Source organism: Takifugu rubripes, chromosome 11 (assembly GCF_901000725.2).
Source record: "Takifugu rubripes chromosome 11, fTakRub1.2, whole genome shotgun sequence".
Lineage (NCBI taxonomy): Eukaryota > Metazoa > Chordata > Actinopteri > Tetraodontiformes > Tetraodontidae > Takifugu > Takifugu rubripes.
Window position 1 is genome coordinate 1,417,917 of NC_042295.1, and position 18,488 is coordinate 1,436,404.

Genomic DNA, 18,488 nt, shown 5'->3' on the forward strand with positions numbered 1-18,488 from the left:
AATGAGGGCAGCTGATGATGGTTTGAGATCCGCATGCTCTTGCTGCAAAACAACGCAAAAGAGCCAGGAAAAAGTAACTGTTGACATTAGCAAGTCTGCAGATTGCTAACAATGGCGTTAAGGCCAATAATTTATCAAGGAGGAAAGTTAGTAACGCGGCAGCTGACGGACAAGTCAGTCACGGGTGAGATTCTGGCTCTTCCTTCCATCATTTTAAGGATATAGAAGCAGAAGAAAAACATCTTGTAAAGCTGAAAGCATTTAAACTGTGACAACCGGTGACATTTTTCCAAAACACTTGTTTTTTGAGGATCTTATTAAGGGTTCTGGCCTCCACCCGCAGGTAAGTTCCTGTTGCAGCGCCACTGCCAGGGCGGGAAGGGTATGCAGTAGCTAAAGCTTCCTTGAATTGGCAGAACAGAGGTCAGTGGTGTTACTGAACACCTCCGAATATTCACAGGTAGGTTTCTATTGAATTACACCCTGCCAACACCTGAGAGATGGAAATCTCACACTCCGGGGGGGCGGGCAGTCGGAGGCCACTGAGGGGCCGCAGGTATTGGATCGCTTCGGTATCACTGGCGCCTCTCACTGGACACCAATTTGCTCCTCATTCCACAGCTTTTCAAGGGCTTGGAATTCATTCCAATAAGGTTGCGCTTCTATAGCCGATACCCTCAGAAGACATGACACCAAACACCCTCCTCCTCCTCCCCAACAGGACCATGTTGTGCAGGTAGAGGCCCTGGCAAATATCTGCCCTCCAAAGCACCTGTTTATCCCTCGGGCGCAGTAACCAGCGGGTGAACCCCATTCAATATTTATCCCCGTGGCTTTCACAGATCAGCGGCCCAGGCGAGGCAAACCCTCTTAATTAAAACTGGAGCTTGCTTCAAAGAGCCCCTTTCAGGCCGTCAGTCAGCGCTCGCGGGACAAAAGAGCCCGGATCATGTAGCTGCAGGGAAACTGGAGCTTCCTCGACTTCACTTTCCTTCCACCTCTTTTTCCACAAAACACTGTCCACAGTTTCTAAATTCAGGCAGGACACCGGTGCAACATTAGGACGCGTCAGCATGTTCGATTGTCAATCCTGGGCCAGATAAAATGTACGATCACATCGGTGACTCCAGCCAGGGCGGAAGCTACATTCCTATGAGCAAAAATATAAATCCCAATAATATTTCTAGATGTGCTTGGTCGTAAAGAAGTCTCTGGCTGTGAACATCAGAACCCCGTGACGTCATAGCAGAAGAGTGAACATGCATAATTTAAAAATCGCATAAGGCATTTCTCAGAACCATTCAACGTGAAGACGTTTAGCGCCCCCAAGCGGTGAAAGTGAAGGTTGGTACCAGAGTCGTCCAAGCAGGGGGTGTAATTAAAGTCGTACGCACATGTTGGTGTAATAATGGTAATGTTACTCACACAGCAAGGTGACGCCATCCCAGCTTTCTGGCTTTTTGTCCAACTCAGGGGACCAGGGCTGACATTTTCGGGCTCCTGATCATCATCTATGAATATGACTCCCTGCTCCAGGCGCTGCCTCTTACAGCTCTGGGGAACGGATCAAGGAAAGCTTCAACTTTGGTTAAAACAAACAACAGCTTCATTTGATCTTAGTCACGGTACAGGAATCTATCAAGCAGGTGGATAAAATAGCACGTTTAGGAGGAGCAGCCACAAACAGCAGTGTTATTAGGTAAAGTGGGATTATTTTAGAATTTTGTGGGGGGAATTCAGTCTCGGAATGCATCAGAGAGTACCTTTTGTTCTGGAGTGCGAAGGCGTTTTCTGTCTGGCTGGAAATCATCATCTTCCTCAGGCGCAGACTTTCGGAACACCTGGAACTTCTGAGACAGGCGGGAGGCCAGAGAAGGTTTTTTGGCCTGGGTTCCCTCAGATGAAGGCCCTGAACACAACACGAAAATTGCTTTGAAGTGGCTGGACTACAGGTTTATTAATTAAAAATACAAATCTGGTCCATCCTAATTCTGCTGCTGCTGCCAGCAGCAACATACTTTGTCCTGCTGCTGCTGCAGGAGGTGGCAGGGTTGACTCTTTGCAGGGTGACACAGTCAGGTCTACAACAGCAGGTGTGTCTGCAGCTGTAGCCGAGGCACCGACGTTGGCTCTGTGACAGACACACTGGCAGGAGGAGTTGGTTCCATCCAACTTCTTACAGTCTCCAAAACTTTTATCTGTCCATCCCTTCTCCCCCACGGGATTCCTGCCTTCTTGCAGTTTCACTGAAATCAAACACAGAAAGACGGTCAAATAAGAAGCAGCAGCCTCTATCCACCAAATTTTAAAGAATCTCTCTCTATGAGGTTCAAGGCAAAGCTTCAACCCTTTCCACTAACCATACTGAGCCTGCTGCCAGCCCAGAGTCGAGCACAACAAGGCTAAGCTCTTTCCGCTTCCTGTAGGACTCTCCAGTAAACAGTGCTGCCCCGTGTTCAGCCCTCGTATGATCTGCAAAAAGATGTTAAGATGTCTGTTATAATCACAGAGGTTCTTGTTACTGGAAAATTTAGGAGTGACGACCAGATTTCTATGGCTATTTTCTAGATTTTAAGAAAAGAACGGGGGTAATAGAGACATACACCCCACTGTTGGCTGTTATAAAGATGATGAGTATGTGAACAACAAAACCTCAACGATTCACTGGTTTCATCATGGAAAAAGGTGTGTTTAATGCGCTTTCTTGACTGGCTGGTTCAGGTGCTGGAGGATGACACTCACTGAGTTCATCATGGCCAGTTGTGAAGGATAGGCCTTACGGGGGAACTGGATCTTCACCCCCCCGATGGTGTACTCCAGTGGGGATGCAGGCATTTTTCTCTCTTCCTGCCTTTCAAGAACACTGATGGGAAAACAAACACACTTCTTATAAACCAGTAGATTACCACGGACATGAGCAGACATGTTCTGTAAAATGTATCCCATAATGTCAGTTTATACTGCAACACGGGTAATAAATCTAATCAAATTCTTGTCGGGAAAACCTCATATTTCCCTATGTGCCAGTCAGAACTTGAAGGTGTCACCTACCTGACGTTTGCGACTCTAGTTTGCTATTACGAACTACCTATCAACAACTAAATACTAACTTTTACAGATATTATTCCGACAATCATGCGTAATTTTAAACCGTAGACATTGTTCTGAGTAAATCGGTCTGGCAAGCACACGTTCCTAAGTTTCATTTCACTATTCCAAAGTGTCTTCCCGCCCTTACAATGTTATTGTGACCGACAGGAAGTCAAACATATCAAGCTCGAAGCTAGTTTCCGGGATTTTCAAAATAAAGTCCATAAAAAGGGTCATCGTCATGCTTCAGCATTCGTTAGTGGAAATACATTTTACGTTCCTATCTTCGACTTTTTGAAGAATGGACAGGTTTAAGATAGGAAACGGATGAAAACTCGTGAAAAGTCAAGGAAGGCCGGTTTATCGGAAACGTCGAATGAACGATGAGGGTTAGTGATATGTAGTTTCTTTCTGTGAAAACAAATATGGATTTTTTTTAAATAAATTGATAGTGGATTGCCCTAAAATTCTGAAAATTAATTTGGATTTGGATTAAAACAATTGGGATTTTTATTTACGGACGACTTTTATTCTGGAACCATTATAGCACATATCGCCTGCTGACTTGACTTGAGCCGTGTATATAACGGAAGTGACGTTTACACATCAATCAAAACCTGAACGTCCAGAGATTGTCCAACTCTGAGCCGTCAAAGTCAAGATTTTCGGTTTCAGGACAGCAATTAAGTGTTCGGTCAATTAACTTTGAATCAAAGTTACCCCGAATTTTGCACGTGTACAAGTATTTAAAAAGCCTTATCATCCGAACGCAAACAACAAGATTTGCCCTATGCAGAATGTGAACATATTTTGTTTGTTTGTTTGTTTGTTTTAAATGCCGCGTCAGCCGCAAAAGACCTCGAGTGGCAGAAAAATTCTGATCGAGTTAATTGGACAACGGTATCCGGACACTTAGCGACACGTCCTTTATTGGATTAATAAAATAGTTTTATTCTTGTTGACCAATGAGACATCAATATGTTGCGGCGTCACTGTTGCTACGAGAAAGCAGATCTCTTGACCAATAGAAAGCGCAGTCACTGTTGCTAAGATACGCCTGCGACGCTACCCAGACAAGTGCGGTGGCAAAAACAAAAAGTGCAGAAAACAACGGGGAAAATAAACTGGAATGGCAGGAAAACGTGAGAGATAATACATGCAACCCTGACACCGAAATGCCCCCATTAGTTCCAGATGAATTCCAGGTTAAACAGTCTGGGTCAGCAGACAACCACAGAGAAACCAGAGGCTCCAGAGGGGTCAGGAAGTTCTTTCATAACATGTTGTCTCTCTCCACAGGCAGAAATAATATTGATCTTGTTAAACTCAAATCTGGTTGATAAGTAGGCTAAATGTGACAGGGAACCAAAGTTTCCCTCATCTCCGTATTGACTAACTCAGGAGTTTCACCTCATCTCTGAAACAGGCCCCCGTCCCATGAACAGTATTCATAGGGTTGTTTCTTTTTGTTTGCATTCTTGCCTTAGGATATGACATTTAAAATAAGTGAGATCAGAGTGTTAAAGCACCTTCATGAAAAAGTGGTAGTTTGTCACATGTAAACGGTATACCAGTTTATTTTTATAACATATTGTCCTAATTGTTTCCAGCACGTTCAGAAGCTGTTCACAGACTGCAGGTCTTAAGTGAAAACCTGAATGGGAAAATAGAATAATTATAACACCTGAAAGGGTAAAAAAAAAAAAGTGAAATTATAGTCAGGTGCATCAATGTGCAAAGAAAAGCAAAATAACAAGTTAAAACTGAATCAGAATCAAGGTACAGGTTCAAAGAGCTACTGTTTTATTTAAATAGGTTCATTTCCAGGTGTTTTTGTTTTTTATTTCTTCACATTTACACTGTATACATGCGTTTGATGCTGTTAGCAGTTCCAACTGAATCAGGGAAGTAACTAAGCAGTCTACTCAAAAAATAATATTAAGTCATACAGGTATTTTTAGCCCAATAATGTCATACAGGAACATCATCAATCCTCTTATATTGCAAACAAATATAATAATTAGAATAATACAATATTCTTGAACCAATCCACAATGCTACAAAATCATGTTAGGAATTGCACTTCATGAAAATAAATCATGTAACAAAAGGTTTTACAAAGACTCAGACAGCCCGTGTATGTCAGTGAACTTATAAAAACACTGACATCTAACAAAACCATTCCAGGAAAAATCATGTGCAGCCTTGTTGGTTAACCTCCAAGGCAAATGAAGGAGGATTTCATTTCAATTAAAAGTTGATTTTGAAGTTTTTGTTTTGCAGGATCACTTCTGTTCTCGGGAAAAGACAAACTCCCTTTAAAGATGACAAAGGTCACCTTAATAGTGCAAAAGTATTCTGGTAGAAAATCCATGCAGAGTGTATTCACTTCCAGATGAGCCTTGTGCTTACTGCAGGTGCAGCGTGGAGGGACAATGGCTCAGGGACCTCTCCATCAGACTCAACAGAACATAAAAATAGTACCAGGATGGACTTACAAAGTGAAACAGCGTCCGTAGGGACCGACATGGATGAGATGGGAGCGTTCCCCACATTATCGCAGACGCATGGCCAGGCTTAAAATGACATCACCCCAAACAGAAGCCGGGCAGCAAATAAAACATCACCGCCAACGTGAGTTGTAAACATCAGGGTTGTGTTGGTCCCCTTCAGAACCAAGGGAAGCTTTAACAAGTTCAGAGGGAGACGCCCGTTCTTAAGACACATACAGGACAGCCTCTAAAAGGCTGCTGGAAGGCATTGTCGTGACTGCCTGCTGGGTGGAAGGGTGGGGGGGGGGCCCAGGCAGAGTCACAAACACCAAATTAAAACATTGTTCGGAGACAGCGCGGAGCAATTGAGAATAAAAAGCACACTGCATCACTCAGACCCTCACTGTCAAATGTACAAAGAGTCAAACATTAAAAATCCTATGGATCCCTATTTTTATTGTATATATCAATACACAACATGTAGTAGCTTATGATTTGTGACTGTAGCAGCACCTTCAGTTTATATCCGACAGGAATCGCCAGTGAATAATTAAAACATAAATATGTTTGAACACAGGGTGTGTGAATGGAGAGTGAGGAGGAGAGCAAAGCTGTGGTGGAGCTAGTGGAATTTCTCATACAGTACAAAGTATAAAAATATATAATATATATTTTAAAACAACATATTGACCTACGTTTCAAAATTTACCTATAAAATTCAGAGTATTTACACCAGCATCATTAGTTGTATTTATTCCATGACTCACACGTGTGATTCTGAATGGGAGGAACTTTGACCGAGAGAATAAAAGACAAGTGAGAATGTGCAGAAGGACGAGAGGAGAAACTCAACTGGAGATGAGGGTCGAAGCCCTGAGGCGAGCGACGGGTTGTTCTTTCTGACTCAACACACGCACACCGTGGACTTATTGTGCCGCTGCAGGATGGTGGACACGTTAGCAGACTCCTTCTGTTTCTTCTCTGCGTTGCGTTGGACCAGTGGCGGCCTCTCGGCGGTCCTGCACCGAGCTCTCTTAGCCGCTCGGCCCGGCGACGGAGATCCGCCAGTAGTTCGTTTGCTCTTGGGGGTCCTGCTGCCGAGTGTCCTGCTGGTCGGACTGGACTGACCGGGCAGCTCAGAGCTGCTGTTTGGACACAGCGGACTCAGAGCGAATGGATCAGCGAGGTTCTTGCGGTACAGCCTGTTGCTTTCAGACAGGCCATCCTGTCGCTCCAGGGCAGGAAGGAGCTCACATGTGGCCAGAGTTTCCTCTTCTGGCGAGTGCTGTGGAAGAACGGGGTAAAAAGTCATGCCCACGGATTTAAAAATGCTCTCCTATGAACACACAAATGACATCGAGGCGTTAGAGGAGGACAGTCCATCTCAGCCTCACTGTGTGCTCACCTGAAGGAGAGGAGTGTCGGCACGTGACAAAGAGGTGGAAGGACACTGGGACACCTTGGATAAGTCCAGCAGCACCTCCTCATCGTTCAGGGTGTCCTGGATTACCCCGGGCTCTTGCAGGGCGATCACAATGGCGCTGGTGTTGTCAGCACGCAACATCCGCTGGCGCCACCGCAGCAGGGCGTGACTGACCAGCTGCCGAGCGTTCGACACCCCACACGGTGCCTGTAGGTTAAAACGAGAGGGTGAGAATCAAAAACAATAGCTCAAGGTTTCTCTGAGCTTTACGCACCATTGTCTCATCATTGTTCTGACACATGGAGATGGCCTCCTGAGGTGGCACCATGTTCCACAGACCGTCGCTTCCCAGGACGATGTAGCGGTGTTTCTTAGGGTCGAGAGTTACTACGCTAGTGTCCGGCTCGGGAGAAACTACAAACTCCCCGCTGTAGAAGTCATAGCTCCAAAGATCTCCTGTTTTAGAGAAAACGCGAGTAATAATTACAGTCCATGTGGGCGAGTGATGAAATGACACAATATTGAATTAAACGCTATTCAAAACATCGTTTAGTCCCAATTATTCAACAATTGTGGCTGAAATGTTTCTGTGACTGATTTCTTTTTCTACCTAGCGCCCGGGCTACTGCCAAGAACGGGATCTGGTCGATGACGGTGCTCCGGCGGACGGGACCGTTGTGACTGAGTCTCGGCCTCTTCCACACAACACGGTTCACTCCAGATTTCTTGATTACACTGCAGACAGACGGCAGCAAAGACAGAGGGCACTATTTAATCAGAATATGGTAGTTATTACAGAGCACAGGGTGTGCCTTTTCTTCAACACGCTCGGTGGATGAGTTGGCATAAAAAATGAAATTAAAAATAGCCAGTGAAGGCAACATTCTGTTAAATACACATACTTGGTTAGTTACAAAGACACTGTCCTCTTGACATAACGGTCTGCTTTTAAATTAGCCATAAAAAGTGGGGGAATTTACTGTGACGTGAGCAGAATTTCGTGTTGCCGTCTCGCCAATCCATCAATCTTTATTTATATACCGCCTGTTGCAATCAAAATTGTTTCTAGGCGCTTTCCAGAATCCCAGCACCTGACCCCCAACAAGCAACAGTGGCAAGGAAAAACTCCCCTTTAACAGGAAGAAACCTTGAGCAGGACCAGGCTCATATGGGGGGACCCTCCTGCTGATGGGGGGGCTGGGTAGAGAGGGAGGAGAGGTAGAGGAGAGAATAGGCAGAGATCAGGGAAATACATTAATTATAACAAGCTGAGTGAGAAACATATCACTACCACATCTTATAAGCGGAGAGACAAACGACTGTGTGATAGATACTATCACCCAAAGTAGAACCTCTTTTGTATTGTATCCTTGTTGATAAGGGAAGTTGTGGGGGTACTGGGCCAGGTCTTACCTCCCTCCCAAACCTTCAATACGCTCCCTCTCTCTAGGTAGTTCTGGTTTGTGGTCTTGTGTGACTTCCACAGCTCTGATGAATGGGAGCGAAGGGTCATCCTGGACCCCCAGAACCACAGCAGAGTCCCCGACGTGGGCCACGTACATGCGATTTCCTCTGATTACCACTATGCTGGCTGTGGTGCCCGATGTGCTCGGAAGGCCTGTGAGAGTCTTTGGCCACTCAGCTAAAAAGAGTAAATCAGCGTGTGTTAATAAATATAGGGCGAGCACAACGCAAAAAAAGATGGTTGTTTATTCTTTAGTGGATGGTACTGCAATAAAAAAAATAAAGAATCAGATTAGTTTTATCTGCTGCTGGTCTCTCTGGTGTGCTGAACCCAGCGCCACCACACCGTTTGTGTTGCAGCACGTCTTCCTTACGCACTCCAAACCAGACATGCGCTTTACGCACGCGCAACAGCTGACATGTCCGGACATATTCAAGAAGACACCTGAGCAGACTATCGGTGTCTGTGGGTACTGCAAACACCTGGATTCTGACACAATGACAATGAAATCAATACCAGATTAGACTACAGTAAGTCCCAAGCCAATATAACATTAAAAGGATTCTGTGTCCACTGAAATGCGATTTGATAAGGATGATTACTGATATTCCCTTTGTTCCATTTGGATGCCTGAACTATGAACTGCCTGAGAACGTCAGGATTAAAGCAACCAACTACTTACAATAGTAATGTTTAACGTTTAGATGGAGAAACGTTGCTAAACACTTGGGATTTATTTGTCCCAACGTTGCTGTAATGAGATGAAAACGTGTGACCGTTGACATTGGTCTAAAAAATGCATGATTTAATCTACAGGTTCTAGTAGCGTTCTATGGTACTCGACGTGTGTCGGTGACATTTGTCTTCAGTCAGTAGTTGGTGTGTCTGTAAACTTACGGAGCTTCTTCCACATGGCATGGTGACAGGCTACAAATCCTTTGCGCAGAGCCGAGCACACCTCCTGATCATAGTCGGACCAGAAGCCCCGCTGCTTCTTCACAAACTCCCACAAATAGTCCCGTGCAAACTGTGCAGCCTCACGGCCCCCGTGTCCGTCAAACACGGCGAAGAACGCCACCGACCGGCGGGAGCGACCGGCGGGGCTGGGCTGAACACACGGCGGGCTTTGACCTCCACATACAACGGTTTCCACTGTACTATCTGCATTTTCCATTCGCGCAGTTTCACATAGTGCATTCGACACCAGTGAGGATCCTTCAGTTCCAGTCTGCCCATCGTGCTCGTCCTCAGTCACAGAACTGGTCGTACCCTCTTCCCGACGGCGATCCTCCGGCTCATCCGACATCGCCTCGTCTTCTCCCGGCTCGGGTTCCACGACGACCTCGGTCACATCTTCCATGTATTTCCTCCCCCCTTGGTCAGTGAAAACGCTCACCCGCACCACTATTGTGTTTTCCATTTTTTCCAGAAATAATCCTCACCCCAAGATTTCAATATTATTATCATATATTTACAGGACAGCAAAAATGAATTAACGCAACGTCCTGCCTTTGTTTATGTTGGAGCTTATTAGGCATGCTCGGGCGTGGTGACGTCACAGGGCAGTCTTCTTCTGGCACCTTAAATATGGCTGCACAATTGGAGCTGTTGCCCCCTATAGGTCGAACACCCGAATTACCGTTTTAACGCGTGAATCGTATTCACGTTTTTAGGTCGGATGTGTTCGGGGTAAGTCGACTTCTATCAGTCCTGGAACTCGTCTGCAGAAGCTGCGGAGCAACACAAAGTGTGTCCAGTTTGGAACCTGCGAGGCTATATGAGCAAAAACAAACGAACACTTTCGACAGAATGCTGCAAATGTTCCAAAGTCGTTAAAGGCCGTTATCTGCACACACCACATGGAGTAAACGTTTATCGGCGTGCGTTTAAAACAGTTTTTTTTTTTTTTTAATTTAGTTATTTTTGTTCGGCGATGGAGCGGTCGCCATGACGTCAGCGCGTCAGCAGGCGGACGCGCGTCAAGACGGGGCCACGGAACTGGTGTGTTGATGAATAACTGGCGAGGAAGGCGAAAAATGGAAGCTACCGTAGGCTTTTAGGGGCGCCCGGGATATTTGGTGGCCTCGCTACGAAGTGAGTCGAATGTTATACGAGGTCTCGCCGTGGAAGCGTTTTCGTCGCGGCGAGGGAGCGAATGTAGGGAGAGTCGGGGAGGTTTGGAGCTGCTGGGGATTTTTTGGAGAGGGAAAACAACATGGCTGCTATGGAGCTCGAATGGATCCCAGAGACGCTGTACAACACCGCTATCTCGGCTGTGGTGGACAACTACAGCCGATCAAGAAGGGACATACGCTCGCTCCCGGAAAACATACAGTTCGATGTCTATTATAAGGTAAGATTGGGAGGTTAAAACGCCTCGGCTTTAACTGACAGCAGAGAAACTGCACGGTTTATGCGGTGGCTAATGCTGCTGCTAAGTCAATTAGGAGAATCATTTGGTGGGTGCCAGCTCGGTTCCGGTCCGGACAGCGGGTCGTTGGTGGAAACGGAGGCGGGATGGCGGTGATCGGCGCCGGTGTTACATCAACAGGGGCGCTCGGACGAGCGAGTGATCCGTGGCCCTAATCCACCTCAGCTCGGCTCCGACTGCTTTTGTCAGCGGTGCCTTCGGATGATTATGCAGATCATTCGCAACCTAATCGAATTATTGAGCGGAGCATGTGCCGGTGCCAGTCACATGAGCGCGAGTTAAAGGGTTGATTAAAGTGTTGCGAGATTCCAGTGAAACAATGGTGCGTTTGGTTTCTGATTTTAGTTGCGAGAACACGCGTAAACACACACAAAACGTGATAGAGATGTTGAAATGGGAACAACCAAGATGGGGTAGAGGTGATTTTAGGAGTCTCAAGGTCCAAACGGCTACCGACACAGTGCTGAGTGGGTTTTACTCTGTCTTTAGGTCGACAAATATCTCAAACCCAACACAGACTTTTCCAAAGTCACCCAGTGGAAAATCTAAAAGGAGAACTTTGGACTTCTAACTTTGGAGAATCTCAAAGAACGGAGGATGGGCCTGTTTTGTTACTGCAGCCAGCCACCAGGGGGGGTCCGCTGCCTCGTGACTTTCCTGTTTCTGACCATCGGCCCGACACACGATCAGTGTCGGGTTGGTTTTTTACAACAGTTCTAGGTCATTTTCTAGGAGTCTTGTATTGACTTCACACAGCCAACACAGAGGAGACCTGGGCAGGATCCCAATTTTCCTTTTTACCCCCTCCCCTCCGTCCACCCCCTCCCTCTCAAGATGGAAGGGCAAGTGGAAGGGGTGAAAACGTTGCCTTTCGCAGCGGGACGCCACTTGACTTGCTACACCAGCACAAGCGATGATCGGTCAAAACGCCGTCATTAATAGTGATGGTTGCCGTGGTTCTGGTGTCATCTCTGAGCCCGTCCAGCACGTTGTTGTGAAGTACCTTTACAGTGAACTTGTTGTAGTTATTATGAGCCACGGGTGCATTAAACTGGCACAACTGACAATTCTAAACCACATATGGCTGCATATTTACGATTTATCAATCAGTAATGATGCTTAATTGCATTTACGTGCTCCCTGAGGCAGATCTTGGAAAGAGCCGTATCGTGAATAAGGTTAAAAGGTTGATTCAAGCTACCCCCACTGAGGGTCAGAATCGGGAGATGTGTCATGAGACCCAGACAGACGGGTGTTGGAACGCCGATATAAGGTCCCGCTGCTGTTGTTGCAACTATTTATGATGCTGGAATGCAAAGTTTTACAGACATTTCCTGGCCAGGCGAGTTACCCTTTGGCTCGTCGTTCCCACATTGATGTTGCGTCTGTAAACGGAGCCGATCCAAAGTCACCGGAGAGGGGTGTGATGCGGAGATGCTGCGGAACAGGCTGAACCTGCACGTTCGAAGGAAACCGGATGTTATCAGTCAATCTCTGCAGCCCAGTTTCACTCCACATGCTGGTCGCCATCATTTCCACCAGCGTGGCCCCGTTTAAAGAGCCCATGCGAAGCAAGGCGCTTCGTTCAGGCAGGAAATGAACGGCTGCGCGAGAGGGAGGGAGAAACGCGCGTTATTAATCGGGGAAAATGGGAACCTTGTGATTTGGAACAGCTGGAGCGCGACACCGTTCATGTGCCCCGTTGAGCCCTGCGGGGTGGCTGCAGGCTCGCCGTTACATCACGACCAAAACTGCGCGTGGCGGCTGTCTGTCGCGGTTGCCGTCACACGTCGGTCTTTGAGGCCGTCGGTGTGGCCCGTAGACTCCATCGGCCATATAAAAAATCTTCCAGCTCGGTGCGTTTTGATGACGGACCAGACATCAGCAGATTTTTGGGGGTTTTGTTTGAACGGCGGGCCGTTGTCACCTCGTCCCTCTGTCCTAAACCCCGCAGGAGAATTGAACGGCGAGTTCCTCCAGACTCCACTAAAGCTGTTGTGTCGTCAGTGTCTCCGTCTTCACCTCGCCTCTTCTCCTGTCTTTTCTCGCTCAGCTTTACCAGCAGGGCCGGCTCTGCCAACTGGGGGGGGAGTTCTGCGAGCTGGAGGTGTTCGCTAAAGTGCTGCGGGCTTCGGACAAACGGTAAGAGCGTGACTAAGGTCAAGTCCACGCCGGATATCGCTCGTTCTGGGCTCCAGCCTCTGACCTGTTTCCCCCCCCTCTGCAGACACCTCTTGCACCACTGTTTCCAGGCCCTAATGGACCACGGTGTGAAGGTGGCTTCTGTCCTGGCGAACTCCTTCAGCCGCCGCTGCTCCTACATTTCCGAATCCGACGCCCACGTCAAAGAGAAGGCGATCCAGTTCGGCTTCGTGCTCGGTAAATCAGATGGCGGCCTAAGGTCGTAGTTTGAGCTGTGACTTTACTGGTTTGGAGAGCGCTGCCATTGCTCTGCTCGCCAGTTGCCATGGCGATACTGATGTCTTTTCGTCCTAGGTGGCTTCTTGTCTGACGCGGGCTGGTACGGAGACGCAGAGAAGGTGTTTCTGTCGTGCCTGCAGCTCTGCACGCTCCACAGTGAGATCCTCCACTGCTTCCGGGCGGTGGAATGTTGCGTCAGGTCAGCTTGGCTACATTTATTCACGGCTGTTGACATCTGCGTCCCGGAAATAAATTCCAAACCCACTCAGCTTTGGGGTTGTTTTTTTTTTTTTCCCCTCCTTTGCTTCCACAGGCTGCTTCATGTCCGCAACGGTAACTGTAAGTACCACCTGGGGGAGGAGACCTTCAAGCTTGCTCAGTCGTACATGGAGAAACTAGCCAAACACGGCCACCAGGCCAACAAGGCTGCCCTGTATGGCGAGCTGTGTGCCTTGCTCTTCGCCAAAAGCCACTACGATGAGGTGCGCAATGGTTTGTTTATTACGGGTTTTAAAAATAAAAAGCTTGGGATTCCAGGCTTGAATGAATCTTCCCGCTTTTCCAGGCATACAGGTGGTGCATAGAAGCTATGAAGGAAATTACTCCTGGGCTGCCCGTCAAAGTAGTCGTAGATGTCCTCCGGCAGGCCTCCAAGGTTCACACACTTCCTAATGTCTCTCAAAGCTCGGATCGAGAATGTTTGTGGGCACGCCGCTGCCGGACGGTGATGTTTGACGCGTGTTTGTGCTGCAGGCCTGCGTCGTGAAGCGGGAGTTCAGGAAAGCGGAGCAGCTGATTAAACACGCGGTGTTTCTAGCGAGGTAACCTGCTGTGGTGGGGTTTATCCCCTTTTGTTATCAGGCCTTGCCACGGATGTTTTGTCTCTTCCAGGGAACATTTTGGACACAAGCATCCCAAGTACTCCGACACCCTGCTAGACTACGGATTTTACTTATTAAACGTAGACAACATATGCCAATCGGTCGCTATTTACCAGGTAAACACGAGCGCCGCTGGTAATAAAGGCGAGCAGGTGACCAGGGTGCGCTCAAGCTCCCTCCTTTCTGTGCCATTGCAGACGGCGTTGGACATCCGACAGTCCGTGTTCGGGGGGAAAAACATCCACGTCGCCACCGCCCACGAGGACCTGGCCTACTCTTCCTACGTGCACCAGTACAGCTCTGGGAAATTCGACAACGCGCTGTGAGTACAACCAAATCACCGAGGCGGGGCCATGTGGTGCGCGCTCGTTCACAACACACGCGACGTGCTAGCTGAGTTCTACGATCATTTCGAGCCGTGTGCTAAAGCGGAGCGCCTCTCTGTGCTGTTGTTTGTTCTCCAGATTCCACGCAGAACGTGCCATAGACATCATCACTCACATTCTGCCTGAGGACCATCTGCTGCTGGCCTCCTCCAAGAGAGTCAAAGGTATGTTTCCAGGAAAGGTGCGGGCTTCTGCCAGGTGGAAGATTCCAGGACGTCTGGAGCCTCTTTTAGAACGTTTTCCTTTTGGCTGGCCAATCTTGGCCCCCGGTCTTACGTGTCTGCCATGCGCTCTTCAGCTCTCATCCTGGAGGAAATCGCCATCGACTGCCACAACAAGGAGACAGAAGAGCGTCTACTTCAGGAGGCGCACGACCTCCATCTCTCCTCTCTGCAGCTGGCAAAAAAGGCCTTTGGGGAGTTCAACGTCCAGACAGCCAAACACTATGGCAACCTAGGACGCCTGTATCAGTCCATGAGGAAGTTCAAGGTGCGCTACTTTGCTCCTTTGAGTTCACCGGCGTTGGTCCGTTGAATCGAATGAATATATTCTGGTTTTCCCTGCCACCAGGAGGCGGAGGAGATGCACATTAAAGCCATCCAGATTAAGGAGCAGCTGCTGGGCCACGAAGACTACGAGGTGGCCCTGTCTGTGGGTCACCTGGCGTCCCTCTATAACTACGACATGAACCAGTACGAAGACGCAGAGAGGCTCTACCTGCGCTCCATCGCTATCGGTCAGGGTCGGGGGCGTGGGGGGGGGGGCCACTTGTCTGTTTCTGCCCTACTGTGATTGTGGGGAAACTGGAGATTGGTTGAAATGTTAATCGTGCTGGTTTCCTCAGGTAAGAAGCTCTTCGGAGAGGGCTACAGCGGGCTGGAGTACGACTACAGGGGCCTGATCAAGCTCTACAACTCGGTGGGAAATTACGAGAAGGTGTTTGAATACCACAACGTTCTGTCCAACTGGAACCGGCTGAGGGACCGGCAATTTGCCGTGGCGGACGCCCTGGAGGACGTCAACACCACCCCCCAGAAGACCCAGGAGGTGGTGCAAGCCTTTCTATTGGCGCAGAGTCTGGGCCCCACCCGTCCGTGTCTTGGCTAATTTTTATTTTATCCATTTTTGGTTGTTTTGTTTTGTTTTTTTTTTTAATGAGGGAAAGTAAAACAAAGACACGGAGGTTTTCGCCTGGTCCGGACACACGGAGGCCCCGAATGTGACGTTTCAGTTGCTCACAGTTTATTAGTGATACGTGTTTTAAATTCAGGCGTCACCACAAAGTCAGTTGGCTTTACGGTCACTGCAGCTGCCAGTACACACCCACACACACACACACACACACACACACACACACACACACACACACACAGCAGATGTAGACAGGATCTATCAGACCTCAACAGGAGCCACCAACACGCATCTTCAGACGGGATGCGGCTTCGCAGCAGAGTGGATGTTTGCTTTCCTCCGGGACAAACGGGACGACAAACGACCTTCTATCCTGTGTCATTCGCCTTCTACAGTTCGGTTTAGGAATATCTTCATTTTTTTTTTTTTTTGCTTTTATATTTAAAGCGGTGTAGCGCTGAAGGGACTCGACGGCATCTGGATCACACAAACACGTCTGTGAAATCCTCCCGCCCCCACCCCCACCCCCACGGCCCCGACACCGGAGGACGGGTGGGAAAAGTTGGATATTTTTGACACTTGTACAATAAAATACTGCTGCAGATTGTACTCCTAAAGTTTATGTCAAAGACCTGTTTTTATTAGCCAGGAAATGAAAGTGGAGAACTGAGATCACGGGAGGGCGCTGACCCAGTGGGTATATTTTTTTATACGCATTTCCGATGTGGTCATTGTCCGGTTTAGTTCTCGCCCCATCAGAACGCCAAACGTATGTGTTTTTGTGTTTTTCTTCCCGGGGGAGTGAAGGAAAACCTCTGTTAGACAAAAAGGCTGCGGCTGACCTTGGAAGAGGAGGACGCTGCACGTGTCAGCACACAGGTGAATATCTGGGTGCTCCACTGATTATCAGCCTTACACCCCCTCACAGCGATCGCACAGACCTGTGAGTCTTAAGTGCTTAAAACAGACGATACCCTTAAGGGCACTGGAACAGGCACCTGTGTGTGTGTGTGTGTGTGGGGGGGGGGGGGGGGGGGGGGGTGCCGCCCGCCCTCCTCTGGCCTCTTGTTTCCACTGTTCTGTGTTTATACGTCTCCCATCGGTTACTTTCACTACAGGGCTGGAAACATCCCTTCACACACACGTTCTGGCCGTCAGGTGTCGCCCTCGCGAGAGGTCAGGGGTCGTTTGGAAAGCTCACCAGTATTAAGATGACATTTCAGAGGGAATTCTGATGAACCATGTCCAAGAATGTTTCGTCAACATGAAGGCTGAATTCCGTGTAGATGAGTGACTGTGAAGAGTTGTGGAGCGCCGACGGGTTTTCGAGAGCGTCCGCTCTCGGCTTTTTCTGCGAGCAGCCGGCTGATTGTTTTTGTTTCTTTAGACGTTGAGCTGCCGAGTTTTGATTTGGAATATCATGTTCCAAGAGATTGACAGAGCTTTGCAGCACCGTCTGTTTTAGCACAGGTTTTTCCAACAGTAGAAATAGGGAAAGGTACCGGGCAAAGATTCCACATTGCTCCTCCAGGTTCTGATGCCTCACCAGTTGGGGGCGCTCTCTAAACCTGCTGAAATCAAATATATTCCCCAACTCCTAGGCTGTTTCCGAAACCACACACTGTTGTCCACACATTCGGACAACAGCTTTGACGCTTTAGTATGAAATGTTAAACAATACATACATTTGGAAGTCATCTCTCCTTGTTTACCCGCCATTGATTGTCACGTGATACCGGAAAGGCTGATGGGATATATTTTCCGAGTTGGGGTGCATGGGTTGTACGCTACTTTTGGCAGTGCATTGTGGGATACATTGAGCGCACTACATAGGGTCCAGCGATGCTCGCTAACATTTCGGACACCATTTCAAAATGGCGTCCACACTATTGAGGGCACGATGTAGGGTACAGGGGGGTGGTTTCAGAAACAGTTTAATTTGTAGGTGAAGCTCATTTGTAGCTCTGTAGAAGGAAACCCGATGGGGTTTCTCTGAAATGTTCCTATTTCCAGGATGAGCCCCCCCACCACCACCACCAAGCAATTGTGATGCCTTCAGGACCCGCCTCACCATTTCTCTTTTGGACCGAGAGAAGCTCCGGCTGAGGAATGAGACGCTCTTCCTCGGGGCTTCCTCAGCCTCCCCCCTCCTGAAAATCACCGGACTGCACTGGACCCCCCCCCAACACACAAAAGTGGGATGAATGTTACAGTTGAGAGTTTGGATCCAGAACCACTTCCTGCTAAGTGAGAAACTGAACTTTTAACAAACCCTTTTGGCATCAGATTCTCCATCGTTAACTTCTGCTGTGGATTTCTTCTCTGTTCTCCAGTGAAAATGAATAAAAATAAGGGGCTTGTTCAGCTCAAGCTGGTCTGACGGAACAGATTTAAGGTTTATGGTGCTTTCCTCCACAGAAACGGGCTCAGCTGACAGAATGTAAAAGTTCGAGCTGAAGCTCGCCGGGAAATACGGACTAAAACGTTTTAGATATATTTGATCGTGATTTTTTTTTTCTCCCCCCACTAAATGTGATGAGGGGGCGTTTCACCATCGTCCTGTTATTGCTTCACCGATAGCTAAGGAAAAAAAAGTTGTATCGCCACGTTATACTCGTGTGTTCACACATTAAAGGAACAGTGCACACAAAAAATTAAAAATATTTGTCTTTAACTGCTGTTGTGTGATGTGAATTAAAGGAACATTTGGGAGTTTTTTTTGACATTTACTTAACCAAAGTGTATATAATTACAATTCTTTGCTGATA

General features: G+C 47.9%; 3 protein-coding genes across 8 annotated transcripts in view; 1 reads left to right on the forward strand and 2 right to left on the reverse strand.

Moving 5' to 3' along the window:
• brip1 (BRCA1 interacting helicase 1) overlaps positions 1–3,252 on the reverse strand; it is a 59,060-nt gene extending 55,808 nt beyond the window's left edge. For all 6 annotated transcript variants that reach the window (XM_029843683.1, XM_029843682.1, XM_029843684.1 and 3 more), the window contains exons 1-6: positions 3,052–3,252; positions 2,743–2,863; positions 2,361–2,472; positions 2,019–2,246; positions 1,764–1,909; positions 1,426–1,554 (exon numbers count right to left, since the gene is read on the reverse strand). In XM_029843683.1, coding sequence (XP_029699543.1) covers positions 1,426–1,554; positions 1,764–1,909; positions 2,019–2,246; positions 2,361–2,472; positions 2,743–2,835 — 708 coding nt within the window. In that variant the 5' untranslated portion in view covers positions 2,836–2,863; positions 3,052–3,252. The remainder of the gene's footprint in view (positions 1–1,425; positions 1,555–1,763; positions 1,910–2,018; positions 2,247–2,360; positions 2,473–2,742; positions 2,864–3,051) is intronic.
• A 1,618-nt stretch (positions 3,253–4,870) lies between these two features.
• Positions 4,871–10,040, reverse strand: LOC101076388 (protein phosphatase 1D). The gene is made up of 6 exons (XM_003977784.3): positions 9,368–10,040; positions 8,419–8,647; positions 7,616–7,740; positions 7,280–7,461; positions 6,988–7,212; positions 4,871–6,867 (listed from the first exon to the last, which is right to left on the reverse strand). The coding sequence occupies exons 1-6, from the start codon at positions 9,888–9,890 to the stop codon at positions 6,487–6,489; spliced, it is 1,665 nt and encodes a 554-aa protein (XP_003977833.1). The 5' UTR covers positions 9,891–10,040; the 3' UTR covers positions 4,871–6,486.
• A 379-nt stretch (positions 10,041–10,419) lies between these two features.
• On the forward strand, positions 10,420–18,435 carry appbp2 (amyloid beta precursor protein (cytoplasmic tail) binding protein 2). The gene is made up of 13 exons (XM_003977783.3): positions 10,420–10,823; positions 12,955–13,043; positions 13,129–13,280; positions 13,398–13,521; positions 13,636–13,804; positions 13,888–13,977; positions 14,076–14,143; positions 14,214–14,319; positions 14,401–14,525; positions 14,668–14,753; positions 14,888–15,078; positions 15,160–15,325; positions 15,434–18,435. Exons 1-13 carry the CDS (start codon positions 10,686–10,688, stop codon positions 15,694–15,696), a joined length of 1,767 nt encoding a protein of 588 aa, XP_003977832.1. The 5' UTR covers positions 10,420–10,685; the 3' UTR covers positions 15,697–18,435.
• The last annotated feature ends 53 nt before the right edge of the window (positions 18,436–18,488 follow it).